Raw genomic sequence first — 27,105 nt, 5'->3', positions numbered from 1 at the left:
GGGCTGGGCACGGCTGCTCCCGCTGCCGCTGCCTCAGCCCCGTCCCCGGGCGGCCGCGCTCGGGAGCTGCAACGCCGCCCCCGGGGGTGCTTTAGCGGCCCTGACCCTCGGGGAATGCCCTCAGCCCGCCGTGCCCCGGGCTCACCCACACCCCGCGCGGGTGCCGCTGCCCAGCAAAGCCTTCGGCCGAAGCAAAATGCAAAACCAAAGAGCAACACCCGCCGCCCCCCCAATCCCCCAAACAACCCCCCACAGTCCGAGCGCAGCCCTGCCGTCCCACAAAGGGAGGATCTTTCTCCTCCCCGCCGCTAGCAGGACAAAATCTCAGCACCCGGCCGGCCCCTCCGCTCCCGACCCCGCCGCTTTCCGGCTCTTTCTGCTCCTCCCTTCACCCGCTCCCCCCAAAGCAGCCCGGCCCGGGGGGGCGCGGGCCCTCCCCGAGCGCACCCTCACTCCGAGCGAGCCGGCAGACTGAGGCTTCGCTTAGTGCCGGGGCCCTGGGATGTGGCTCTGGCTGTTGTGCCGGGCTGGAAAGCCGCAATCCCGGCTCTCGGGGCGAGGACAGCGACCGCCCGGGGCCCAGGAGTCGCGCGCCGGCTGCGCCGCGGCCGTTGGGGCGGGGATTCCCCGCTTCGAAAAATGCCGGGATCAACCGCCGCGGGGGGGCGGGCGGGGAACCCCCGGCCCCGCTCCCAGCAACGGCCTTTGCCCCTTTGAATGAAGGCTCAGGGCAGCGGCAGTTTGGTCCCCAGTGTCACCCCCCCCTCCCCGGCAAACTCCTGTGCCCTCAGTAAGGGAGGCCCCAGCAACGCTCGCGGGAGAGGGCGGGGGGCGAGGAAGTAAAAGAGTAAAAAGCGTAAAAAGCGTAAAAAGCACAGAACATGCGCCCCCCCGCGCAAGCCTCCGGCCCCTGACAGCCGGCATCGATGGCCCGAGCTGCCCGGCCGAGCCCCCGGCAGAGCTGTCCCGCTGTCCCACCGCCCTCCCCAGCCAGCCCACCGCTCCCCGCCGCTTTCGGCCACCGCTGCCGGCCCTTACCCCGTCCCGGCGATGGCCCCCAACTTCCAAACTTCAAGCCCGAGCACGGAGACGTAAAAAAAAAAACACGAGGATGGGGGAAAAAAGAAAAAAAAAAAAAAAAAAAAAAAAAAAAAGAGGCCAAAAATGAAAAGCGGCCGCAAGTGCGGAGCGGGGGGTGGCGGGAGGTGGTCGGTGCTGCTCCCGGCGCCGGGCCCAGCCGCCGAGTCCCCGGGATGTCCCGGCCGCTCAGGGGCTGCCGTTAAGTAGCGGCTCCGAAAGGCTTCCCGCGTTGCCACGGCGACGCTCCGCCCCGTCGCCAGCTCCCGGCCCTGCCATTGGCCCCGGCGTTGCCATGGGGAGCTGGAGGGCACCTGCCAATCTGGCTGGGACGGGGCCATCTGGGGACCGATCCCGGGCTGGGGGAGCCCCTGGAGGGGTCGGACGGGCAGGGCTGGGGCACCCCGGGATGCGCCGGGGGCCCCACAGCCGGGGCCCAAATCCGGCCCCGGCAAACCCCAAACCTGGGTCCTGCCCCCCGCCCCCCCTCCGGGGCTTGGCACAGGCACGACCCCGGCCCTTTCCTCCTGCCCGTGCCCCCACACTGCCCCGCTGGCCCTGAGCAGCCCACAGCGACTGGGGCAGAGCTGAAGGGGGCAGGGGCCCGGCAGGCCCCCCAGTTAAACAGGGGGGTGCGCCTTTAGCTCCTTCCAAAGATGACAGCCCCGTGGCCCTGGAAGAAATCCCTGAGCCCACCGTTGCCAGCCCGAGGGCTTGAGCAGAGACCAGGGAGGGACCCCCCCTCCCCAGCCCAGGGGCTTGGCTGAGAGCAGCCAGGAAGCCCAGGGGCAGCCTGTTTGCTTTCAGCCCACAGCACAAGGCTGCCCTTGGGGGCACCGTGGGGCTTCGGCGGGTCTCGGGGAGCTTCGCACTCCTCCTCCCGTGGGCACTTCTCCTGCCCACTGCCCCAGTGCGGAAGGGCGTTGCAGAGCAAGGGCCAGGGGAGCAGCCAGACCCGCTCTCAAGGGCGGCTGCTGCCTGCTGAAGGGCTGTGGACCAGGAGGGATTTTCCTGCCCGGATCCCTGAGGATTTGGGCAAGACAGGCTGGGGGGGTCAAACCCTCTCCCCAGCACACAGGCAGCTGCCCCTCTGATTGGGCCTGTCCCCAGTGGCCGCAGGCCGGGAGCTGACCCGTGCTGGCACCGGCGGTGGAGGAGGCAGGAGGCAACTCCCAGGCAAGCAGAAATTTATTTGGCTTTTAAAGCGCACCTTGAATCGGGCTCAGCGTTGCCCTGGGTGAGCAAAAGAAGTGCAAAGCAACAGTCTAGACCCTCTAGCAACTGCAGTGATGATCTGGGGTACAACCAGTATGAAAGCTCCTTCTGAGAGTGACCAGGTCCTGCATCCTTAAGGAAACCTGCTGCTGCTGCTGCTGCTGCTCCCCCGGCCTTGGGGTCTGCGTAGGGATTTCTCTCACATCCCACTCCTCTCCCTGCTGCAGCTTTTCCAGCAGTTTCTTGGGGCTTTTCCCCCTCAGGTCTCAAGTATCTTCTCACAGAGGTGCTACCACCAGCGCTGATGGGCTCAGCCTTGGCCAGCAGCGGGGCCGACTTGGAGCCGGGGAAGCTTCTAGCAGCTTCTCACAGGAGCCACCCCTGTAGCCCCTCGCCTGACGCCAAAAAAACCAACGCCCAAACTGCATTTCCCCTAGCGCCCTGCTATTAAGAAATGCTACTGCAAAAATTAGAGCTTTTTTTTGAATAAATCATATTTAATAGAGAAAAACAAATAAATAAGCAAACGTGCTGAGTTTATAAACCCTTTCTTCTTCTCTCAGCATAAGTTGGGAGGGAAGTTGAACTTGGCAGAATCCAGAAGGGACTCCTATCTACTTGCTAGCTAATTATCACACTACCTACCATCTCCTCTAAACAGAAAAAGGAAGGAGACACAGACAAACGGGGAGGGAATTGCACTTAGCCAATCGAGTCCCAAACCAACAGGAATCTTGTGTCTTGGATGGGATTTAACAGGTGCTCTCCTTTAGCCCTGAAGGAACATATGGCCTGTCCATTAAAAAGAGCTAATGAACTGACAAACTGACTATATAAATATATAAATATATAAATTAAAAAAATAGAGAGAGAATTCACATTCTTTGCTTTAAAAGTAAAAAAATAGTGTTATATTTTTTCATGGGGGAAACTCTTGCACTAGACACTGCTGATGTGACCATTAAAGATATATCAAACAGTCCTTGTGCTGGTATTTTTTTCTCCACCCGGTGTTTCCCCCCTGGTCAGTCATCTGAGGAGGAAGCTGGTCAAAGGCACTGTAGATGTCTCTGTCTCGGGGACGTTTTGTCCCTTGGGAGTGCCAGCAGCATGGGGGGAGCATCCTCCTACAGTCTGTGGGGGCTCTGAAGGGTGTCTGGCCTCTTAGATGGGCGATGCCAGACTGCTCCAGTCACTCCCACCTGCTGGCAAAGAGGCATCGCGGGGCTCAAACAACTGCTCGATGTTAACACAGTTGTAGAGGTCATCCTCTGTCTCTTCAGACCAGGGATGATGCAGGAGGGAAGTGGCCAACCAGGTTTCACCAAAGTCCAGGTTGTTCTCACTGGATTCGGTGAGGACCTGCTTCTGGCCCTGGGCACAGTCCCCGTGCTGCCCGTCTGCTGTCGAGTCCAGGTTGACTTTTGAGGGCTTGTTTGGAGGCGTGAGCTCCAGATCTTCAAAATGGCACAGTTCCCCAGTCAGGCTGGTGCCAAAGATGGCTTCCAAGGCCAAGTGCCCTTCCAGCCATCCCAGCTCAGGCTGCTCCCCCTGGCTCGGCAAGGCAGAGTTGGAAAGCCGAGGCACCACTTGCTGGAGCGAGGGCTGCTTGCACTTGTGCCCTGCTGGACTGGAGTCCAGGGCGCCGGTGACTCCTTCTAACTCTTCCAGCAGCTGCTGCGACTCCACGCTGACAGTGAGGATGTTCTTGGAGGCGGGAGACGAAGCAGCTGGGCTGGCGACGCACTGATCTTCTGGCTGGGCTCTATCGGTGGAGGCCGGGTGGAGCTGCACTGGGGACATTCTCAACTAACAAACTAACTGACAAACTAACAAACTAACTGACAAACTAACAAACTAACAACTATCAAACTTACAACTATCAAACTTACAAACTTATGAATGAACGAACTTACTAACACACTAATGAAGTTTTAACAGACTAACAAAATTTTAACAGACTAATGAACTTTTAACAGACTAACGGATGAACTGACTATAAATGAATAAATATATAAATAAATAAAAATTACATATATATATATATATATATATAAAATTCACAGTCCTTCCTTTAGAAGTAAAAAAATAGTGTTATATTTCTTCATGGGGGAAACTCATGCTGTAGACACTGCTGCTGTGACCATTAAAGTTATAGCAAGCAGTTCTTGCACGGTATTTTTTTCTCCCCCCCGTGTTTCCCCCCTGGTCAGTCATCTGAGGAGGATGCCAAACTGCTCCACTCGCTGCCATCCACTGGCAAAGAGGGAACACGGGGCTCAAACAACTGCTCGATGTTAACACAGTTGTAGAGGTCATCCTCTGTCTCTTCAGACCAGGGATGATGCAGGAGGGAAGTGGCCAACCAGGTTTCACCAAAATGCAGGTTGTTCTCACTGGATTCAGTGAGGACCTGCTCCTGGCTCTGGGCACAGTCCCCGTGCTGCCCGTCTGCCGTCAAGTCCAGGTTGACTCTTGTGGCCTTGTTTGGAGGCGTGAGCTCCAGATCTTCAAAAAGGGACAATTCCCCAGTCAGGCTGGTGTCAAAGATGGCTTCCAAGGCCAAGTCCCCTTCCAGCCATCCCAGCTCAGGCTGCTCCCCCTGGCTCGGCACGGCAGAGTTGGAAAGCCGAGGCACCTTAGCCGAGGCAGGAGCTGGAGCAGCTGGGCTGGCGACACACTGAGCTTCTGCACGGGCTCTTTTGGTGGAGGCCGGCTGGAGCTGCACGGGGGTCATTCGCCGCTTTCTGGAGCCGCCGTTCTTGAGCTGGTCGGAGTACTGGGGGTCCAGCTTCCAAAAGCCACCTTTCCCCGGATCGCTCTTCTCCCGAGGCACCCTGATGAAGCACTTCTGCAGGGACAGGTTGCGCCGGATGGAATTCTGGACCCAAAAGAGAAAAAAACCAAGGCTGAATGCTTGTCTGCTGCTGCAGCCACCACCTGTGTGCAGAGGCTGGTGGAAAAGGCCATTTTCAGCAAGGACCTTTGGGAAAAAGCAAGCAGAAACAGCAATGTCAAGCCAGCCTGGACTGCATGCCCAGCAGAAAGTCCCCCGCCCCGAGTCACTGACAGAGTTCTCTTGCCTCTCGTCTGCTCCAGCCAGAGGTGGCAGGAGCCAAGGGGGTCGAGCGAGGACTTGCCAACCAAGAGGAACTTTGGGGCAACTGTTCTTGGCTGTGACTTTTGACCGTGGGGCCTTGGATCATGGCGAGCACTGGCAGGACCCAGACAGACTTGCTCCAGGCGTGGAGCTAAGCTGGAGGAGGGCAGGTCCTCCTCCATGGCTAAGGAAGGGTCTTTACCCTGCTGTGGCCAGGACCCCATTACAAGTGGCAACACATGGCAGCACCACGGGAGGTGGCACCAGCAGCAGGAGCACAGATAACCCCGCAAACAGTCCAGGCTGTGGTAACTCCAGATTTATCGTTTCACAAAGTTTTACAAGGGTCACAGACTTGCAAGCTGAATTCTCTGCTCCCCATCTGCCCTCCCCATGCCAAACTCGATTCAGCCTGGGCTGCCCTCTATTATCACCCGGTCAGAGAACGTATTTGTCATTCCTGCCTGCAAGAATCCTGTGAATCCCCTGCAGCCCTGCAGAGAGGGATTGGAAACCTTCTTTCTTTCTGGAAGGCACCCCGTTAATTAAAACCGCGATGATCCTCCAGCCACGAGTTTGCAGGAGAAAGTCAACCCGCTGGCACACAGCTCGTCCTCCCTCCTGGCTCCCCTAGGTCCCCCCAGCACAGGGGAGGCCGGGGGACCCGGGTGGTCCTGGAAGGGAAGCGGGGAGTTCCCTTCCCCGTGATGGGCTCCAAGAGCCACCAGAGACCCGCCTGCCCGGGGAGAAGGTGGGCAGCGCCTGGGCAGGGGGTTTGCAGGGCTTTTGCCCAGCCCTGCCTGGGTGAGCCCTGGCTGCTGGGATCACTGGCACACTGCGGATTTGGGCTGGGAATAAGCGGAGCGGAGGGATGAGCCACCTGGGTCCCTCCTGCCCTGCCACACCGCAGAGAGCGTCGCATGCTGAAGATCCCCTTGTGTGATGGAGGAGGGCAGGGAGCCAAGGTGGCTGGGAAAAGCCCCCAAAAGCTGGTGAGCCAGGGGGCTGTCCCCTACCCCCTGGGGACACGTTGGTGCTCAATGGGGACAGCAGCCCTATAGGCCCTCTCTCGGGCTGCCCTCTGAGGCCTCCCCAGCTCGGCACACTGATGGAGCCTCCTTTGCCTGTCCAAGGGGACAGACCTGCCCTCTGGCCTGCCTGGAAAGCGGCAGCACTTCTGCTCGGAACCTGCCCAGCCAGGGCTTTGTCCAACAAGCAGCATCTCCGTGGAGATCCTCTGCTATGCCTGGTCCTCAGCGCCCCGCGATGCTGGTGATTTCGTCTGTGCTCGGCGTCGAGGGACTCAGGACCCCATGAGAGTTCCAGGAAGGTGGAGCTGGGGACAGTTTCCCATTACAGCCCTTCCCCACCGGCTGCCAGTGCTGCTCTGCTCCCAGTGGGATGCAGTATCCCCACAGGAGTTCGCCTTGCCCGCCGGAGGCTGTGGAAAGCCCTCCCCAGCCCTGCGGGGAGAGAGAACAAGCAAGGGGGTCTCCACATCTCCTACCTGCCAGGTGGGATCGGCGTGTCGGAAATAGCAGAAGTTGTTGCTAATCCACTGGCAGATGGCGGAGAGGGTGATGGGCTTGTCGCTGGCTTCCATCGCCATGCAGATGAGGGTGGCGTAGGAGTAGGGGGGCTTGACGTGCGGGTTGGTCTTGTAGTCCACGTCATCCGTGAGCTGGGGGTGCGTGGCCATGGCGTGTTGTGCTGCCCTTGAGGTGGAGGAGGAGACGGGCTTGCAGAGAGCCTGGGACGTGGGCACGCACAGCGGCTCAGCGGCCAGGGGCGAGCATGGGGCGGCAAAGCTGGGGATGCTGGGACCGTCGATGGGACCGGCTATGCCGATGTCCTTGAGGGAGAAGTCCCGCAGCCACATGAGGCTGGTCACACTGTCTACCCGGCGGCCCGAGTGCCCCATGCGAGCCGCCGGCCTTCTGGTCTCTCCTGCCCGCTGGCAGCTCAGCCGCCCCTCAGCCATGGCTCAGCACCTCTTGCGTTGATGGGACTGCCGCACGTCAAGGGGAGGCAGGGAGGGATGGAGGGAAGGGGACAGGGAGGGAGGCAGGAAGGCAGGGAGGGGATGGGGGCAGATCCTGCAAGAAAAACAGGGAGAGGCTTGAGGCCCCCTGCGGTGCAGCCGCTCTCTGGCAGCCGGGCAGGGCTGGGCACGGCTGCTCCCGCTGCCGCTGCCTCAGCCCCGTCCCCGGGCGGCCGCGCTCGGGAGCTGCAACGCCGCCCCCGGGGGTGCTTTAGCGGCCCTGACCCTCGGGGAATGCCCTCAGCCCGCCGTGCCCCGGGCTCACCCACACCCCGCGCGGGTGCCGCTGCCCAGCAAAGCCTTCGGCCGAAGCAAAATGCAAAACCAAAGAGCAACACCCGCCGCCCCCCCAATCCCCCAAACAACCCCCCACAGTCCGAGCGCAGCCCTGCCGTCCCACAAAGGGAGGATCTTTCTCCTCCCCGCCGCTAGCAGGACAAAATCTCAGCACCCGGCCGGCCCCTCCGCTCCCGACCCCGCCGCTTTCCGGCTCTTTCTGCTCCTCCCTTCACCCGCTCCCCCCAAAGCAGCCCGGCCCGGGGGGGCGCGGGCCCTCCCCGAGCGCACCCTCACTCCGAGCGAGCCGGCAGACTGAGGCTTCGCTTAGTGCCGGGGCCCTGGGATGTGGCTCTGGCTGTTGTGCCGGGCTGGAAAGCCGCAATCCCGGCTCTCGGGGCGAGGACAGCGACCGCCCGGGGCCCAGGAGTCGCGCGCCGGCTGCGCCGCGGCCGTTGGGGCGGGGATTCCCCGCTTCGAAAAATGCCGGGATCAACCGCCGCGGGGGGGCGGGCGGGGAACCCCCGGCCCCGCTCCCAGCAACGGCCTTTGCCCCTTTGAATGAAGGCTCAGGGCAGCGGCAGTTTGGTCCCCAGTGTCACCCCCCCCTCCCCGGCAAACTCCTGTGCCCTCAGTAAGGGAGGCCCCAGCAACGCTCGCGGGAGAGGGCGGGGGGCGAGGAAGTAAAAGAGTAAAAAGCGTAAAAAGCGTAAAAAGCACAGAACATGCGCCCCCCCGCGCAAGCCTCCGGCCCCTGACAGCCGGCATCGATGGCCCGAGCTGCCCGGCCGAGCCCCCGGCAGAGCTGTCCCGCTGTCCCACCGCCCTCCCCAGCCAGCCCACCGCTCCCCGCCGCTTTCGGCCACCGCTGCCGGCCCTTACCCCGTCCCGGCGATGGCCCCCAACTTCCAAACTTCAAGCCCGAGCACGGAGACGTAAAAAAAAAAACACGAGGATGGGGGAAAAAAGAAAAAAAAAAAAAAAAAAAAAAAAAAAAGAGGCCAAAAATGAAAAGCGGCCGCAAGTGCGGAGCGGGGGGTGGCGGGAGGTGGTCGGTGCTGCTCCCGGCGCCGGGCCCAGCCGCCGAGTCCCCGGGATGTCCCGGCCGCTCAGGGGCTGCCGTTAAGTAGCGGCTCCGAAAGGCTTCCCGCGTTGCCACGGCGACGCTCCGCCCCGTCGCCAGCTCCCGGCCCTGCCATTGGCCCCGGCGTTGCCATGGGGAGCTGGAGGGCACCTGCCAATCTGGCTGGGACGGGGCCATCTGGGGACCGATCCCGGGCTGGGGGAGCCCCTGGAGGGGTCGGACGGGCAGGGCTGGGGCACCCCGGGATGCGCCGGGGGCCCCACAGCCGGGGCCCAAATCCGGCCCCGGCAAACCCCAAACCTGGGTCCTGCCCCCCGCCCCCCCTCCGGGGCTTGGCACAGGCACGACCCCGGCCCTTTCCTCCTGCCCGTGCCCCCACACTGCCCCGCTGGCCCTGAGAAGCCCACAGCGACTGGGGCAGAGCTGAAGGGGGCAGGGGCCCGGCAGGCCCCCCAGTTAAACAGGGGGGTGCGCCTTTAGCTCCTTCCAAAGATGACAGCCCCGTGGCCCTGGAAGAAATCCCTGAGCCCACCGTTGCCAGCCCGAGGGCTTGAGCAGAGACCAGGGAGGGACCCCCCCTCCCCAGCCCAGGGGCTTGGCTGAGAGCAGCCAGGAAGCCCAGGGGCAGCCTGTTTGCTTTCAGCCCACAGCACAAGGCTGCCCTTGGGGGCACCGTGGGGCTTCGGCGGGTCTCGGGGAGCTTCGCACTCCTCCTCCCGTGGGCACTTCTCCTGCCCACTGCCCCAGTGCGGAAGGGCGTTGCAGAGCAAGGGCCAGGGGAGCAGCCAGACCCGCTCTCAAGGGCGGCTGCTGCCTGCTGAAGGGCTGTGGACCAGGAGGGATTTTCCTGCCCGGATCCCTGAGGATTTGGGCAAGACAGGCTGGGGGGGTCAAACCCTCTCCCCAGCACACAGGCAGCTGCCCCTCTGATTGGGCCTGTCCCCAGTGGCCGCAGGCCGGGAGCTGACCCGTGCTGGCACCGGCGGTGGAGGAGGCAGGAGGCAACTCCCAGGCAAGCAGAAATTTATTTGGCTTTTAAAGCGCACCTTGAATCGGGCTCAGCGTTGCCCTGGGTGAGCAAAAGAAGTGCAAAGCAACAGTCTAGACCCTCTAGCAACTGCAGTGATGATCTGGGGTACAACCAGTATGAAAGCTCCTTCTGAGAGTGACCAGGTCCTGCATCCTTAAGGAAACCTGCTGCTGCTGCTGCTGCTGCTCCCCCGGCCTTGGGGTCTGCGTAGGGATTTCTCTCACATCCCACTCCTCTCCCTGCTGCAGCTTTTCCAGCAGTTTCTTGGGGATTTTTCCCCTCAGGTCTCAAGTATCTTCTCACAGAGGTGCTACCACCAGCGCTGATGGGCTCAGCCTTGGCCAGCAGCGGGGCCGACTTGGAGCCGGGGAAGCTTCTAGCAGCTTCTCACAGGAGCCACCCCTGTAGCCCCTCGCCTGACGCCAAAAAAACCAACGCCCAAACTGCATTTCCCCTAGCGCCCTGCTATTAAGAAATGCTACTGCAAAAATTAGAGCTTTTTTTTGAATAAATCATATTTAATAGAGAAAAACAAATAAATAAGCAAACGTGCTGAGTTTATAAACCCTTTCTTCTTCTCTCAGCATAAGTTGGGAGGGAAGTTGAACTTGGCAGAATCCAGAAGGGACTCCTATCTACTTGCTAGCTAATTATCACACTACCTACCATCTCCTCTAAACAGAAAAAGGAAGGAGACACAGACAAACGGGGAGGGAATTGCACTTAGCCAATCGAGTCCCAAACCAACAGGAATCTTGTGTCTTGGATGGGATTTAACAGGTGCTCTCCTTTAGCCCTGAAGGAACATATGGCCTGTCCATTAAAAAGAGCTAATGAACTGACAAACTGACTATATAAATATATAAATATATAAATATATAAATTAAAAAAATAGAGAGAGAATTCACATTCTTTGCTTTAAAAGTAAAAAAATAGTGTTATATTTTTTCATGGGGGAAACTCTTGCACTAGACACTGCTGATGTGACCATTAAAGATATATCAAACAGTCCTTGTGCTGGTATTTTTTTCTCCACCCGGTGTTTCCCCCCTGGTCAGTCATCTGAGGAGGAAGCTGGTCAAAGGCACTGTAGATGTCTCTGTCTCGGGGACGTTTTGTCCCTTGGGAGTGCCAGCAGCATGGGGGGAGCATCCTCCTACAGTCTGTGGGGGCTCTGAAGGGTGTCTGGCCTCTTAGATGGGCGATGCCAGACTGCTCCAGTCACTCCCACCTGCTGGCAAAGAGGCATCGCGGGGCTCAAACAACTGCTCGATGTTAACACAGTTGTAGAGGTCATCCTCTGTCTCTTCAGACCAGGGATGATGCAGGAGGGAAGTGGCCAACCAGGTTTCACCAAAGTCCAGGTTGTTCTCACTGGATTCGGTGAGGACCTGCTCCTGGCCCTGGGCACAGTCCCCGTGCTGCCCGTCTGCTGTCGAGTCCAGGTTGACTTTTGAGGGCTTGTTTGGAGGCGTGAGCTCCAGATCTTCAAAGTGGCACAGTTCCCCAGTCAGGCTGGTGCCAAAGATGGCTTCCAAGGCCAAGTGCCCTTCCAGCCATCCCAGCTCAGGCTGCTCCCCCTGGCTCGGCAAGGCAGAGTTGGAAAGCCGAGGCACCACTTGCTGGAGCGAGGGCTGCTTGCACTTGTGCCCTGCTGGACTGGAGTCCAGGGCGCCGGTGACTCCTTCTAACTCTTCCAGCAGCTGCTGCGACTCCACGCTGACAGTGAGGATGTTCTTGGAGGCGGGAGACGAAGCAGCTGGGCTGGCGACGCACTGATCTTCTGGCTGGGCTCTGTCGGTGGAGGCCGGGTGGAGCTGCACTGGGGACATTCTCAACTAACAAACTAACTGACAAACTAACAAACTAACTGACAAACTAACAAACTAACTGACAAACTAACAAACTAACAACTATCAAACTTACAACTATCAAACTTACAAACTTATGAATGAACGAACTTACTAACACACTAATGAAGTTTTAACAGACTAACAAAATTTTAACAGACTAATGAACTTTTAACAGACTAACGGATGAACTGACTATAAATAAATAAATATATAAATAAATAAAAATTACATATATATATATATATATATATAAAATTCACAGTCCTTCCTTTAGAAGTAAAAAAATAGTGTTATATTTCTTCATGGGGGAAACTCATGCTGTAGACACTGCTGCTGTGACCATTAAAGTTATAGCAAGCAGTTCTTGCACGGTATTTTTTTCTCCCCCCCGTGTTTCCCCCCTGGTCAGTCATCTGAGGAGGATGCCAAACTGCTCCACTCGCTGCCATCCACTGGCAAAGAGGGAACACGGGGCTCAAACAACTGCTCGATGTTAACACAGTTGTAGAGGTCATCCTCTGTCTCTTCAGACCAGGGATGATGCAGGAGGGAAGTGGCCAACCAGGTTTCACCAAAATGCAGGTTGTTCTCACTGGATTCAGTGAGGACCTGCTCCTGGCTCTGGGCACAGTCCCCGTGCTGCCCGTCTGCCGTCAAGTCCAGGTTGACTCTTGTGGCCTTGTTTGGAGGCGTGAGCTCCAGATCTTCAAAAAGGGACAATTCCCCAGTCAGGCTGGTGTCAAAGATGGCTTCCAAGGCCAAGTCCCCTTCCAGCCATCCCAGCTCAGGCTGCTCCCCCTGGCTCGGCACGGCAGAGTTGGAAAGCCGAGGCACCTTAGCCGAGGCAGGAGCTGGAGCAGCTGGGCTGGCGACACACTGAGCTTCTGCACGGGCTCTTTTGGTGGAGGCCGGCTGGAGCTGCACGGGGGTCATTCGCCGCTTTCTGGAGCCGCCGTTCTTGAGCTGGTCGGAGTACTGGGGGTCCAGCTTCCAAAAGCCACCTTTCCCCGGATCGCTCTTCTCCCGAGGCACCCTGATGAAGCACTTCTGCAGGGACAGGTTGCGCCGGATGGAATTCTGGACCCAAAAGAGAAAAAAACCAAGGCTGAATGCTTGTCTGCTGCTGCAGCCACCACCTGTGTGCAGAGGCTGGTGGAAAAGGCCATTTTCAGCAAGGACCTTTGGGAAAAAGCAAGCAGAAACAGCAATGTCAAGCCAGCCTGGACTGCATGCCCAGCAGAAAGTCCCCCGCCCCGAGTCACTGACAGAGTTTTCTTGCCTCTCGTCTGCTCCAGCCAGAGGTGGCAGGAGCCAAGGGGGTCGAGCGAGGACTTGCCAACCAAGAGGAACTTTGGGGCAACTGTTCTTGGCTGTGACTTTTGACCGTGGGGCCTTGGATCATGGCGAGCACTGGCAGGACCCAGACAGACTTGCTCCAGGCGTGGAGCTAAGCTGGAGGAGGGCAGGTCCTCCTCCATGGCTAAGGAAGGGTCTTTACCCTGCTGTGGCCAGGACCCCATTACAAGTGGCAACACATGGCAGCACCACGGGAGGTGGCACCAGCAGCAGGAGCACAGATAACCCCGCAAACAGTCCAGGCTGTGGTAACTCCAGATTTATCGTTTCACAAAGTTTTACAAGGGTCACAGACTTGCAAGCTGAATTCTCTGCTCCCCATCTGCCCTCCCCATGCCAAACTCGATTCAGCCTGGGCTGCCCTCTATTATCACCCGGTCAGAGAACGTATTTGTCATTCCTGCCTGCAAGAATCCTGTGAATCCCCTGCAGCCCTGCAGAGAGGGATTGGAAACCTTCTTTCTTTCTGGAAGGCACCCCGTTAATTAAAACCGCGATGATCCTCCAGCCACGAGTTTGCAGGAGAAAGTCAACCCGCTGGCACACAGCTCGTCCTCCCTCCTGGCTCCCCTAGGTCCCCCCAGCACAGGGGAGGCCGGGGGACCCGGGTGGTCCTGGAAGGGAAGCGGGGAGTTCCCTTCCCCGTGATGGGCTCCAAGAGCCACCAGAGACCCGCCTGCCCGGGGAGAAGGTGGGCAGCGCCTGGGCAGGGGGTTTGCAGGGCTTTTGCCCAGCCCTGCCTGGGTGAGCCCTGGCTGCTGGGATCACTGGCACACTGCGGATTTGGGCTGGGAATAAGCGGAGCGGAGGGATGAGCCACCTGGGTCCCTCCTGCCCTGCCACACCGCAGAGAGCGTCGCATGCTGAAGATCCCCTTGTGTGATGGAGGAGGGCAGGGAGCCAAGGTGGCTGGGAAAAGCCCCCAAAAGCTGGTGAGCCAGGGGGCTGTCCCCTACCCCCTGGGGACACGTTGGTGCTCAATGGGGACAGCAGCCCTATAGGCCCTCTCTCGGGCTGCCCTCTGAGGCCTCCCCAGCTCGGCACACTGATGGAGCCTCCTTTGCCTGTCCAAGGGGACAGACCTGCCCTCTGGCCTGCCTGGAAAGCGGCAGCACTTCTGCTCGGAACCTGCCCAGCCAGGGCTTTGTCCAACAAGCAGCATCTCCGTGGAGATCCTCTGCTATGCCTGGTCCTCAGCGCCCCGCGATGCTGGTGATTTCGTCTGTGCTCGGCGTCGAGGGACTCAGGACCCCATGAGAGTTCCAGGAAGGTGGAGCTGGGGACAGTTTCCCATTACAGCCCTTCCCCACCGGCTGCCAGTGCTGCTCTGCTCCCAGTGGGATGCAGTATCCCCACAGGAGTTCGCCTTGCCCGCCGGAGGCTGTGGAAAGCCCTCCCCAGCCCTGCGGGGAGAGAGAACAAGCAAGGGGGTCTCCACATCTCCTACCTGCCAGGTGGGATCGGCGTGTCGGAAATAGCAGAAGTTGTTGCTAATCCACTGGCAGATGGCGGAGAGGGTGATGGGCTTGTCGCTGGCTTCCATCGCCATGCAGATGAGGGTGGCGTAGGAGTAGGGGGGCTTGACGTGCGGGTTGGTCTTGTAGTCCACGTCATCCGTGAGCTGGGGGTGCGTGGCCATGGCGTGTTGTGCTGCCCTTGAGGTGGAGGAGGAGACGGGCTTGCAGAGAGCCTGGGACGTGGGCACGCACAGCGGCTCAGCGGCCAGGGGCGAGCATGGGGCGGCAAAGCTGGGGATGCTGGGACCGTCGATGGGACCGGCTATGCCGATGTCCTTGAGGGAGAAGTCCCGCAGCCACATGAGGCTGGTCACACTGTCTACCCGGCGGCCCGAGTGCCCCATGCGAGCCGCCGGCCTTCTGGTCTCTCCTGCCCGCTGGCAGCTCAGCCGCCCCTCAGCCATGGCTCAGCACCTCTTGCGTTGATGGGACTGCCGCACGTCAAGGGGAGGCAGGGAGGGATGGAGGGAAGGGGACAGGGAGGGAGGCAGGAAGGCAGGGAGGGGATGGGGGCAGATCCTGCAAGAAAAACAGGGAGAGGCTTGAGGCCCCCTGCGGTGCAGCCGCTCTCTGGCAGCCGGGCAGGGCTGGGCACGGCTGCTCCCGCTGCCGCTGCCTCAGCCCCGTCCCCGGGCGGCCGCGCTCGGGAGCTGCAACGCCGCCCCCGGGGGTGCTTTAGCGGCCCTGACCCTCGGGGAATGCCCTCAGCCCGCCGTGCCCCGGGCTCACCCACACCCCGCGCGGGTGCCGCTGCCCAGCAAAGCCTTCGGCCGAAGCAAAATGCAAAACCAAAGAGCAACACCCGCCGCCCCCCCAATCCCCCAAACAACCCCCCACAGTCCGAGCGCAGCCCTGCCGTCCCACAAAGGGAGGATGTTTCTCCTCCCCGCCGCTAGCAGGACAAAATCTCAGCACCCGGCCGGCCCCTCCGCTCCCGACCCCGCCGCTTTCCGGCTCTTTCTGCTCCTCCCTTCACCCGCTCCCCCCAAAGCAGCCCGGCCCGGGGGGGCGCGGGCCCTCCCCGAGCGCACCCTCACTCCGAGCGAGCCGGCAGACTGAGGCTTCGCTTAGTGCCGGGGCCCTGGGATGTGGCTCTGGCTGTTGTGCCGGGCTGGAAAGCCGCAATCCCGGCTCTCGGGGCGAGGACAGCGACCGCCCGGGGCCCAGGAGTCGCGCGCCGGCTGCGCCGCGGCCGTTGGGGCGGGGATTCCCCGCTTCGAAAAATGCCGGGATCAACCGCCGCGGGGGGGCGGGCGGGGAACCCCCGGCCCCGCTCCCAGCAACGGCCTTTGCCCCTTTGAATGAAGGCTCAGGGCAGCGGCAGTTTGGTCCCCAGTGTCACCCCCCCCTCCCCGGCAAACTCCTGTGCCCTCAGTAAGGGAGGCCCCAGCAACGCTCGCGGGAGAGGGCGGGGGGCGAGGAAGTAAAAGAGTAAAAAGCGTAAAAAGCGTAAAAAGCACAGAACATGCGCCCCCCCGCGCAAGCCTCCGGCCCCTGACAGCCGGCATCGATGGCCCGAGCTGCCCGGCCGAGCCCCCGGCAGAGCTGTCCCGCTGTCCCACCGCCCTCCCCAGCCAGCCCACCGCTCCCCGCCGCTTTCGGCCACCGCTGCCGGCCCTTACCCCGTCCCGGCGATGGCCCCCAACTTCCAAACTTCAAGCCCGAGCACGGAGACGTAAAAAAAAAAACACGAGGATGGGGGAAAAAAGAAAAAAAAAAAAAAAAAAAAAAAAAGAGGCCAAAAATGAAAAGCGGCCGCAAGTGCGGAGCGGGGGGTGGCGGGAGGTGGTCGGTGCTGCTCCCGGCGCCGGGCCCAGCCGCCGAGTCCCCGGGATGTCCCGGCCGCTCAGGGGCTGCCGTTAAGTAGCGGCTCCGAAAGGCTTCCCGCGTTGCCACGGCGACGCTCCGCCCCGTCGCCAGCTCCCGGCCCTGCCATTGGCCCCGGCGTTGCCATGGGGAGCTGGAGGGCACCTGCCAATCTGGCTGGGACGGGGCCATCTGGGGACCGATCCCGGGCTGGGGGAGCCCCTGGAGGGGTCGGACGGGCAGGGCTGGGGCACCCCGGGATGCGCCGGGGGCCCCACAGCCGGGGCCCAAATCCGGCCCCGGCAAACCCCAAACCTGGGTCCTGCCCCCCGCCCCCCCTCCGGGGCTTGGCACAGGCACGACCCCGGCCCTTTCCTCCTGCCCGTGCCCCCACACTGCCCCGCTGGCCCTGAGAAGCCCACAGCGACTGGGGCAGAGCTGAAGGGGGCAGGGGCCCGGCAGGCCCCCCAGTTAAACAGGGGGGTGCGCCTTTAGCTCCTTCCAAAGATGACAGCCCCGTGGCCCTGGAAGAAATCCCTGAGCCCACCGTTGCCAGCCCGAGGGCTTGAGCAGAGACCAGGGAGGGACCCCCCCTCCCCAGCCCAGGGGCTTGGCTGAGAGCAGCCAGGAAGCCCAGGGGCAGCCTGTTTGCTTTCAGCCCACAGCACAAGGCTGCCCTTGGGGGCACCGTGGGGCTTCGGCGGGTCTCGGGGAGCTTCGCACTCCTCCTCCCGTGGGCACTTCTCCTGCCCACTGCCCCAGTGCGGAAGGGCGTTGCAGAGCAAGGGCCAGGGGAGCAGCCAGACCCGCTCTCAAGGGCGGCTGCTGCCTGCTGAAGGGCTGTGGACCAGGAGGGATTTTCCTGCCCGGATCCCTGAGGATTTGGGCAAGACAGGCTGGGGGGGTCAAACCCTCTCCCCAGCACACAGGCAGCTGCCCCTCTGATTGGGCCTGTCCCCAGTGGCCGCAGGCCGGGAGCTGACCCGTGCTGGCACCGGCGGTGGAGGAGGCAGGAGGCAACTCCCAGGCAAGCAGAAATTTATTTGGCTTTTAAAGCGCACCTTGAATCGGGCTCAGCGTTGCCCTGGGTGAGCAAAAGAAGTGCAAAGCAACAGTCTAGACCCTCTAGCAACTGCAGTGATGATCTGGGGTACAACCAGTATGAAAGCTCCTTCTGAGAGTGACCAGGTCCTGCATCCTTAAGGAAACCTGCTGCTGCTGCTGCTGCTGCTCCCCCGGCCTTGGGGTCTGCGTAGGGATTTCTCTCACATCCCACTCCTCTCCCTGCTGCAGCTTTTCCAGCAGTTTCTTGGGGATTTTTCCCCTCAGGTCTCAAGTATCTTCTCACAGAGGTGCTACCACCAGCGCTGATGGGCTCAGCCTTGGCCAGCAGCGGGGCCGACTTGGAGCCGGGGAAGCTTCTAGCAGCTTCTCACAGGAGCCACCCCTGTAGCCCCTCGCCTGACGCCAAAAAAACCAACGCCCAAACTGCATTTCCCCTAGCGCCCTGCTATTAAGAAATGCTACTGCAAAAATTAGAGCTTTTTTTTGAATAAATCATATTTAATAGAGAAAAACAAATAAATAAGCAAACGTGCTGAGTTTATAAACCCTTTCTTCTTCTCTCAGCATAAGTTGGGAGGGAAGTTGAACTTGGCAGAATCCAGAAGGGACTCCTATCTACTTGCTAGCTAATTATCACACTACCTACCATCTCCTCTAAACAGAAAAAGGAAGGAGACACAGACAAACGGGGAGGGAATTGCACTTAGCCAATCGAGTCCCAAACCAACAGGAATCTTGTGTCTTGGATGGGATTTAACAGGTGCTCTCCTTTAGCCCTGAAGGAACATATGGCCTGTCCATTAAAAAGAGCTAATGAACTGACAAACTGACTATATAAATATATAAATATATAAATATATAAATTAAAAAAATAGAGAGAGAATTCACATTCTTTGCTTTAAAAGTAAAAAAATAGTGTTATATTTTTTCATGGGGGAAACTCTTGCACTAGACACTGCTGATGTGACCATTAAAGATATATCAAACAGTCCTTGTGCTGGTATTTTTTTCTCCACCCGGTGTTTCCCCCCTGGTCAGTCATCTGAGGAGGAAGCTGGTCAAAGGCACTGTAGATGTCTCTGTCTCGGGAACGTTTTGTCCCTTGGGAGTGCCAGCAGCATGGGGGGAGCATCCTCCTACAGTCTGTGGGGGCTCTGAAGGGTGTCTGGCCTCTTAGATGGGCGATGCCAGACTGCTCCAGTCACTCCCACCTGCTGGCAAAGAGGCATCGCGGGGCTCAAACAACTGCTCGATGTTAACACAGTTGTAGAGGTCATCCTCTGTCTCTTCAGACCAGGGATGATGCAGGAGGGAAGTGGCCAACCAGGTTTCACCAAAGTCCAGGTTGTTCTCACTGGATTCGGTGAGGACCTGCTCCTGGCCCTGGGCACAGTCCCCGTGCTGCCCGTCTGCTGTCGAGTCCAGGTTGACTTTTGAGGGCTTGTTTGGAGGCGTGAGCTCCAGATCTTCAAAGTGGCACAGTTCCCCAGTCAGGCTGGTGCCAAAGATGGCTTCCAAGGCCAAGTGCCCTTCCAGCCATCCCAGCTCAGGCTGCTCCCCCTGGCTCGGCAAGGCAGAGTTGGAAAGCCGAGGCACCACTTGCTGGAGCGAGGGCTGCTTGCACTTGTGCCCTGCTGGACTGGAGTCCAGGGCGCCGGTGACTCCTTCTAACTCTTCCAGCAGCTGCTGCGACTCCACGCTGACAGTGAGGATGTTCTTGGAGGCGGGAGACGAAGCAGCTGGGCTGGCGACGCACTGATCTTCTGGCTGGGCTCTGTCGGTGGAGGCCGGGTGGAGCTGCACTGGGGACATTCTCAACTAACAAACTAACTGACAAACTAACAAACTAACTGACAAACTAACAAACTAACTGACAAACTAACAAACTAACAACTATCAAACTTACAACTATCAAACTTACAAACTTATGAATGAACGAACTTACTAACACACTAATGAAGTTTTAACAGACTAACAAAATTTTAACAGACTAATGAACTTTTAACAGACTAACGGATGAACTGACTATAAATAAATAAATATATAAATAAATAAAAATTACATATATATATATATATATATAAAATTCACAGTCCTTCCTTTAGAAGTAAAAAAATAGTGTTATATTTCTTCATGGGGGAAACTCATGCTGTAGACACTGCTGCTGTGACCATTAAAGTTATAGCAAGCAGTTCTTGCACGGTATTTTTTTCTCCCCCCCGTGTTTCCCCCCTGGTCAGTCATCTGAGGAGGATGCCAAACTGCTCCACTCGCTGCCATCCACTGGCAAAGAGGGAACACGGGGCTCAAACAACTGCTCGATGTTAACACAGTTGTAGAGGTCATCCTCTGTCTCTTCAGACCAGGGATGATGCAGGAGGGAAGTGGCCAACCAGGTTTCACCAAAATGCAGGTTGTTCTCACTGGATTCAGTGAGGACCTGCTCCTGGCTCTGGGCACAGTCCCCGTGCTGCCCGTCTGCCGTCAAGTCCAGGTTGACTCTTGTGGCCTTGTTTGGAGGCGTGAGCTCCAGATCTTCAAAAAGGGACAATTCCCCAGTCAGGCTGGTGTCAAAGATGGCTTCCAAGGCCAAGTCCCCTTCCAGCCATCCCAGCTCAGGCTGCTCCCCCTGGCTCGGCACGGCAGAGTTGGAAAGCCGAGGCACCTTAGCCGAGGCAGGAGCTGGAGCAGCTGGGCTGGCGACACACTGAGCTTCTGCACGGGCTCTTTTGGTGGAGGCCGGCTGGAGCTGCACGGGGGTCATTCGCCGCTTTCTGGAGCCGCCGTTCTTGAGCTGGTCGGAGTACTGGGGGTCCAGCTTCCAAAAGCCACCTTTCCCCGGATCGCTCTTCTCCCGAGGCACCCTGATGAAGCACTTCTGCAGGGACAGGTTGCGCCGGATGGAATTCTGGACCCAAAAGAGAAAAAAACCAAGGCTGAATGCTTGTCTGCTGCTGCAGCCACCACCTGTGTGCAGAGGCTGGTGGAAAAGGCCATTTTCAGCAAGGACCTTTGGGAAAAAGCAAGCAGAAACAGCAATGTCAAGCCAGCCTGGACTGCATGCCCAGCAGAAAGTCCCCCGCCCCGAGTCACTGACAGAGTTTTCTTGCCTCTCGTCTGCTCCAGCCAGAGGTGGCAGGAGCCAAGGGGGTCGAGCGAGGACTTGCCAACCAAGAGGAACTTTGGGGCAACTGTTCTTGGCTGTGACTTTTGACCGTGGGGCCTTGGATCATGGCGAGCACTGGCAGGACCCAGACAGACTTGCTCCAGGCGTGGAGCTAAGCTGGAGGAGGGCAGGTCCTCCTCCATGGCTAAGGAAGGGTCTTTACCCTGCTGTGGCCAGGACCCCATTACAAGTGGCAACACATGGCAGCACCACGGGAGGTGGCACCAGCAGCAGGAGCACAGATAACCCCGCAAACAGTCCAGGCTGTGGTAACTCCAGATTTATCGTTTCACAAAGTTTTACAAGGGTCACAGACTTGCAAGCTGAATTCTCTGCTCCCCATCTGCCCTCCCCATGCCAAACTCGATTCAGCCTGGGCTGCCCTCTATTATCACCCGGTCAGAGAACGTATTTGTCATTCCTGCCTGCAAGAATCCTGTGAATCCCCTGCAGCCCTGCAGAGAGGGATTGGAAACCTTCTTTCTTTCTGGAAGGCACCCCGTTAATTAAAACCGCGATGATCCTCCAGCCACGAGTTTGCAGGAGAAAGTCAACCCGCTGGCACACAGCTCGTCCTCCCTCCTGGCTCCCCTAGGTCCCCCCAGCACAGGGGAGGCCGGGGGACCCGGGTGGTCCTGGAAGGGAAGCGGGGAGTTCCCTTCCCCGTGATGGGCTCCAAGAGCCACCAGAGACCCGCCTGCCCGGGGAGAAGGTGGGCAGCGCCTGGGCAGGGGGTTTGCAGGGCTTTTGCCCAGCCCTGCCTGGGTGAGCCCTGGCTGCTGGGATCACTGGCACACTGCGGATTTGGGCTGGGAATAAGCGGAGCGGAGGGATGAGCCACCTGGGTCCCTCCTGCCCTGCCACACCGCAGAGAGCGTCGCATGCTGAAGATCCCCTTGTGTGATGGAGGAGGGCAGGGAGCCAAGGTGGCTGGGAAAAGCCCCCAAAAGCTGGTGAGCCAGGGGGCTGTCCCCTACCCCCTGGGGACACGTTGGTGCTCAATGGGGACAGCAGCCCTATAGGCCCTCTCTCGGGCTGCCCTCTGAGGCCTCCCCAGCTCGGCACACTGATGGAGCCTCCTTTGCCTGTCCAAGGGGACAGACCTGCCCTCTGGCCTGCCTGGAAAGCGGCAGCACTTCTGCTCGGAACCTGCCCAGCCAGGGCTTTGTCCAACAAGCAGCATCTCCGTGGGGATCCTCTGCTACGCCTGGTCCTCAGCGCCCCGAGATGCTGGTGATTTCGTCTGTGCTCGGCGTCGAGGGACTCAGGACCCCATGAGAGTTCCAGGAAGGTGGAGCTGGGGACAGTTTCCCATTACAGCCCTTCCCCACCGGCTGCCAGTGCTGCTCTGCTCCCAGTGGGATGCAGTATCCCCACAGGAGTTCGCCTTGCCCGCCGGAGGCTGTGGAAAGCCCTCCCCAGCCCTGCGGGGAGAGAGAACAAGCAAGGGGGTCTCCACATCTCCTACCTGCCAGGTGGGATCGGCGTGTCGGAAATAGCAGAAGTTGTTGCTAATCCACTGGCAGATGGCGGAGAGGGTGATGGGCTTGTCGCTGGCTTCCATCGCCATGCAGATGAGGGTGGCGTAGGAGTAGGGGGGCTTGACGTGCGGGTTGGTCTTGTAGTCCACGTCATCCGTGAGCTGGGGGTGCGTGGCCATGGCGTGTTGTGCTGCCCTTGAGGTGGAGGAGGAGACGGGCTTGCAGAGAGCCTGGGACGTGGGCACGCACAGCGGCTCAGCGGCCAGGGGCGAGCATGGGGCGGCAAAGCTGGGGATGCTGGGACCGTCGATGGGACCGGCTATGCCGATGTCCTTGAGGGAGAAGTCCCGCAGCCACATGAGGCTGGTCACACTGTCTACCCGGCGGCCCGAGTGCCCCATGCGAGCCGCCGGCCTTCTGGTCTCTCCTGCCCGCTGGCAGCTCAGCCGCCCCTCAGCCATGGCTCAGCACCTCTTGCGTTGATGGGACTGCCGCACGTCAAGGGGAGGCAGGGAGGGATGGAGGGAGGGGGACAGGGAGGGAGGCAGGAAGGCAGGGAGGGGATGGGGGCAGATCCTGCAAGAAAAACAGGGAGAGGCTTGAGGCCCCCTGCGGTGCAGCCGCTCTCTGGCAGCCGGGCAGGGCTGGGCACGGCTGCTCCCGCTGCCGCTGCCTCAGCCCCGTCCCCGGGCGGCCGCGCTCGGGAGCTGCAACGCCGCCCCCGGGGGTGCTTTAGCGGCCCTGACCCTCGGGGAATGCCCTCAGCCCGCCGTGCCCCGGGCTCACCCACACCCCGCGCGGGTGCCGCTGCCCAGCAAAGCCTTCGGCCGAAGCAAAATGCAAAACCAAAGAGCAACACCCGCCGCCCCCCCAATCCCCCAAACAACCCCCCACAGTCCGAGCGCAGCCCTGCCGTCCCACAAAGGGAGGATCTTTCTCCTCCCCGCCGCTAGCAGGACAAAATCTCAGCACCCGGCCGGCCCCTCCGCTCCCGACCCCGCCGCTTTCCGGCTCTTTCTGCTCCTCCCTTCACCCGCTCCCCCCAAAGCAGCCCGGCCCGGGGGGGCGCGGGCCCTCCCCGAGCGCACCCTCACTCCGAGCGAGCCGGCAGACTGAGGCTTCGCTTAGTGCCGGGGCCCTGGGATGTGGCTCTGGCTGTTGTGCCGGGCTGGAAAGCCGCAATCCCGGCTCTCGGGGCGAGGACAGCGACCGCCCGGGGCCCAGGAGTCGCGCGCCGGCTGCGCCGCGGCCGTTGGGGCGGGGATTCCCCGCTTCGAAAAATGCCGGGATCAACCGCCGCGGGGGGGCGGGCGGGGAACCCCCGGCCCCGCTCCCAGCAACGGCCTTTGCCCCTTTGAATGAAGGCTCAGGGCAGCGGCAGTTTGGTCCCCAGTGTCACCCCCCCCTCCCCGGCAAACTCCTGTGCCCTCAGTAAGGGAGGCCCCAGCAACGCTCGCGGGAGAGGGCGGGGGGCGAGGAAGTAAAAGAGTAAAAAGCGTAAAAAGCGTAAAAAGCACAGAACATGCGCCCCCCCGCGCAAGCCTCCGGCCCCTGACAGCCGGCATCGATGGCCCGAGCTGCCCGGCCGAGCCCCCGGCAGAGCTGTCCCGCTGTCCCACCGCCCTCCCCAGCCAGCCCACCGCTCCCCGCCGCTTTCGGCCACCGCTGCCGGCCCTTACCCCGTCCCGGCGATGGCCCCCAACTTCCAAACTTCAAGCCCGAGCACGGAGACGTAAAAAAAAAAACACGAGGATGGGGGAAAAAAGAAAAAAAAAAAAAAAAAAAAAAAAAAAGAGGCCAAAAATGAAAAGCGGCCGCAAGTGCGGAGCGGGGGGTGGCGGGAGGTGGTCGGTGCTGCTCCCGGCGCCGGGCCCAGCCGCCGAGTCCCCGGGATGTCCCGGCCGCTCAGGGGCTGCCGTTAAGTAGCGGCTCCGAAAGGCTTCCCGCGTTGCCACGGCGACGCTCCGCCCCGTCGCCAGCTCCCGGCCCTGCCATTGGCCCCGGCGTTGCCATGGGGAGCTGGAGGGCACCTGCCAATCTGGCTGGGACGGGGCCATCTGGGGACCGATCCCGGGCTGGGGGAGCCCCTGGAGGGGTCGGACGGGCAGGGCTGGGGCACCCCGGGATGCGCCGGGGGCCCCACAGCCGGGGCCCAAATCCGGCCCCGGCAAACCCCAAACCTGGGTCCTGCCCCCCGCCCCCCCTCCGGGGCTTGGCACAGGCACGACCCCGGCCCTTTCCTCCTGCCCGTGCCCCCACACTGCCCCGCTGGCCCTGAGCAGCCCACAGCGACTGGGGCAGAGCTGAAGGGGGCAGGGGCCCGGCAGGCCCCCCAGTTAAACAGGGGGGTGCGCCTTTAGCTCCTTCCAAAGATGACAGCCCCGTGGCCCTGGAAGAAATCCCTGAGCCCACCGTTGCCAGCCCGAGGGCTTGAGCAGAGACCAGGGAGGGACCCCCCCTCCCCAGCCCAGGGGCTTGGCTGAGAGCAGCCAGGAAGCCCAGGGGCAGCCTGTTTGCTTTCAGCCCACAGCACAAGGCTGCCCTTGGGGGCACCGTGGGGCTTCGGCGGGTCTCGGGGAGCTTCGCACTCCTCCTCCCGTGGGCACTTCTCCTGCCCACTGCCCCAGTGCGGAAGGGCGTTGCAGAGCAAGGGCCAGGGGAGCAGCCAGACCCGCTCTCAAGGGCGGCTGCTGCCTGCTGAAGGGCTGTGGACCAGGAGGGATTTTCCTGCCCGGATCCCTGAGGATTTGGGCAAGACAGGCTGGGGGGGTCAAACCCTCTCCCCAGCACACAGGCAGCTGCCCCTCTGATTGGGCCTGTCCCCAGTGGCCGCAGGCCGGGAGCTGACCCGTGCTGGCACCGGCGGTGGAGGAGGCAGGAGGCAACTCCCAGGCAAGCAGAAATTTATTTGGCTTTTAAAGCGCACCTTGAATCGGGCTCAGCGTTGCCCTGGGTGAGCAAAAGAAGTGCAAAGCAACAGTCTAGACCCTCTAGCAACTGCAGTGATGATCTGGGGTACAACCAGTATGAAAGCTCCTTCTGAGAGTGACCAGGTCCTGCATCCTTAAGGAAACCTGCTGCTGCTGCTGCTGCTGCTCCCCCGGCCTTGGGGTCTGCGTAGGGATTTCTCTCACATCCCACTCCTCTCCCTGCTGCAGCTTTTCCAGCAGTTTCTTGGGGCTTTTCCCCCTCAGGTCTCAAGTATCTTCTCACAGAGGTGCTACCACCAGCGCTGATGGGCTCAGCCTTGGCCAGCAGCGGGGCCGACTTGGAGCCGGGGAAGCTTCTAGCAGCTTCTCACAGGAGCCACCCCTGTAGCCCCTCGCCTGACGCCAAAAAAACCAACGCCCAAACTGCATTTCCCCTAGCGCCCTGCTATTAAGAAATGCTACTGCAAAAATTAGAGCTTTTTTTTGAATAAATCATATTTAATAGAGAAAAACAAATAAATAAGCAAACGTGCTGAGTTTATAAACCCTTTCTTCTTCTCTCAGCATAAGTTGGGAGGGAAGTTGAACTTGGCAGAATCCAGAAGGGACTCCTATCTACTTGCTAGCTAATTATCACACTACCTACCATCTCCTCTAAACAGAAAAAGGAAGGAGACACAGACAAACGGGGAGGGAATTGCACTTAGCCAATCGAGTCCCAAACCAACAGGAATCTTGTGTCTTGGATGGGATTTAACAGGTGCTCTCCTTTAGCCCTGAAGGAACATATGGCCTGTCCATTAAAAAGAGCTAATGAACTGACAAACTGACTATATAAATATATAAATATATAAATATATAAATTAAAAAAATAGAGAGAGAATTCACATTCTTTGCTTTAAAAGTAAAAAAATAGTGTTATATTTTTTCATGGGGGAAACTCTTGCACTAGACACTGCTGATGTGACCATTAAAGATATATCAAACAGTCCTTGTGCTGGTATTTTTTTCTCCACCCGGTGTTTCCCCCCTGGTCAGTCATCTGAGGAGGAAGCTGGTCAAAGGCACTGTAGATGTCTCTGTCTCGGGGACGTTTTGTCCCTTGGGAGTGCCAGCAGCATGGGGGGAGCATCCTCCTACAGTCTGTGGGGGCTCTGAAGGGTGTCTGGCCTCTTAGATGGGCGATGCCAGACTGCTCCAGTCACTCCCACCTGCTGGCAAAGAGGCATCGCGGGGCTCAAACAACTGCTCGATGTTAACACAGTTGTAGAGGTCATCCTCTGTCTCTTCAGACCAGGGATGATGCAGGAGGGAAGTGGCCAACCAGGTTTCACCAAAGTCCAGGTTGTTCTCACTGGATTCGGTGAGGACCTGCTCCTGGCCCTGGGCACAGTCCCCGTGCTGCCCGTCTGCTGTCGAGTCCAGGTTGACTTTTGAGGGCTTGTTTGGAGGCGTGAGCTCCAGATCTTCAAAATGGCACAGTTCCCCAGTCAGGCTGGTGCCAAAGATGGCTTCCAAGGCCAAGTGCCCTTCCAGCCATCCCAGCTCAGGCTGCTCCCCCTGGCTCGGCAAGGCAGAGTTGGAAAGCCGAGGCACCACTTGCTGGAGCGAGGGCTGCTTGCACTTGTGCCCTGCTGGACTGGAGTCCAGGGCGCCGGTGACTCCTTCTAACTCTTCCAGCAGCTGCTGCGACTCCACGCTGACAGTGAGGATGTTCTTGGAGGCGGGAGACGAAGCAGCTGGGCTGGCGACGCACTGATCTTCTGGCTGGGCTCTGTCGGTGGAGGCCGGGTGGAGCTGCACTGGGGACATTCTCAACTAACAAACTAACTGACAAACTAACAAACTAACTGACAAACTAACAAACTAACTGACAAACTAACAAACTATCAAACTTACAACTATGAAACTTACAACTATCAAACTTACAACTATCAAACTTACAACTATGAAACTTACAACTATCAAACTTACAACTATCAAACTTACAACTATCAAACTTACAACTATCAAACTTACAACTATCAAACTTACAACTATCAAACTTACAACTATCAAACTTACAAACTTATGAATGAACGAACTTACTAACACACTAATGAAGTTTT

The 27,105-nt window shown here is 59.5% G+C and overlaps 3 protein-coding genes across 3 annotated transcripts; all 3 read right to left on the bottom strand.

Annotated features, from left to right (window-relative positions):
- Positions 1 to 4,501: 4,501 nt before the first annotated feature.
- On the bottom strand, positions 4,502 to 7,373 carry LOC141968063 (forkhead box protein J1-like). The gene is made up of 2 exons (XM_074922398.1): positions 6,900 to 7,373; positions 4,502 to 5,173 (listed from the first exon to the last, which is right to left on the bottom strand). Exons 1-2 carry the CDS (start codon positions 7,371 to 7,373, stop codon positions 4,502 to 4,504), a joined length of 1,146 nt encoding a protein of 381 aa, XP_074778499.1.
- Positions 7,374 to 12,081: 4,708 nt separating this feature from the next.
- On the bottom strand, positions 12,082 to 14,953 carry LOC141968062 (forkhead box protein J1-like). The gene is made up of 2 exons (XM_074922396.1): positions 14,480 to 14,953; positions 12,082 to 12,753 (listed from the first exon to the last, which is right to left on the bottom strand). The coding sequence occupies exons 1-2, from the start codon at positions 14,951 to 14,953 to the stop codon at positions 12,082 to 12,084; spliced, it is 1,146 nt and encodes a 381-aa protein (XP_074778497.1).
- Positions 14,954 to 19,656: 4,703 nt separating this feature from the next.
- Positions 19,657 to 22,528, bottom strand: LOC141968061 (forkhead box protein J1-like). Its single transcript, XM_074922395.1, has 2 exons — positions 22,055 to 22,528; positions 19,657 to 20,328 (listed from the first exon to the last, which is right to left on the bottom strand). The coding sequence occupies exons 1-2, from the start codon at positions 22,526 to 22,528 to the stop codon at positions 19,657 to 19,659; spliced, it is 1,146 nt and encodes a 381-aa protein (XP_074778496.1).
- Positions 22,529 to 27,105: the final 4,577 nt, after the last annotated feature.

Source organism: Athene noctua, chromosome 18 (genome assembly GCF_965140245.1).
Source record: "Athene noctua chromosome 18, bAthNoc1.hap1.1, whole genome shotgun sequence".
NCBI lineage: Eukaryota > Metazoa > Chordata > Aves > Strigiformes > Strigidae > Athene > Athene noctua.
This window is presented reverse-complemented; position numbering and strand designations above follow the sequence as displayed.

Coding starts and splice junctions, on each gene's coding strand:
- LOC141968063 (XM_074922398.1), bottom strand. CDS start 7,373: ATGGCTGAGGGGCGGCTGAGCTGCCAGCGGGCAGGAGAGACCAGAAGG. Junction 5,174..6,899: donor ACGCCGATCCCACCTGGCAG/GTAGGAGATGTG, acceptor TTTTGGGTCCAG/AATTCCATCCGGCGCAACCT.
- LOC141968062 (XM_074922396.1), bottom strand. CDS start 14,953: ATGGCTGAGGGGCGGCTGAGCTGCCAGCGGGCAGGAGAGACCAGAAGG. Junction 12,754..14,479: donor ACGCCGATCCCACCTGGCAG/GTAGGAGATGTG, acceptor TTTTGGGTCCAG/AATTCCATCCGGCGCAACCT.
- LOC141968061 (XM_074922395.1), bottom strand. CDS start 22,528: ATGGCTGAGGGGCGGCTGAGCTGCCAGCGGGCAGGAGAGACCAGAAGG. Junction 20,329..22,054: donor ACGCCGATCCCACCTGGCAG/GTAGGAGATGTG, acceptor TTTTGGGTCCAG/AATTCCATCCGGCGCAACCT.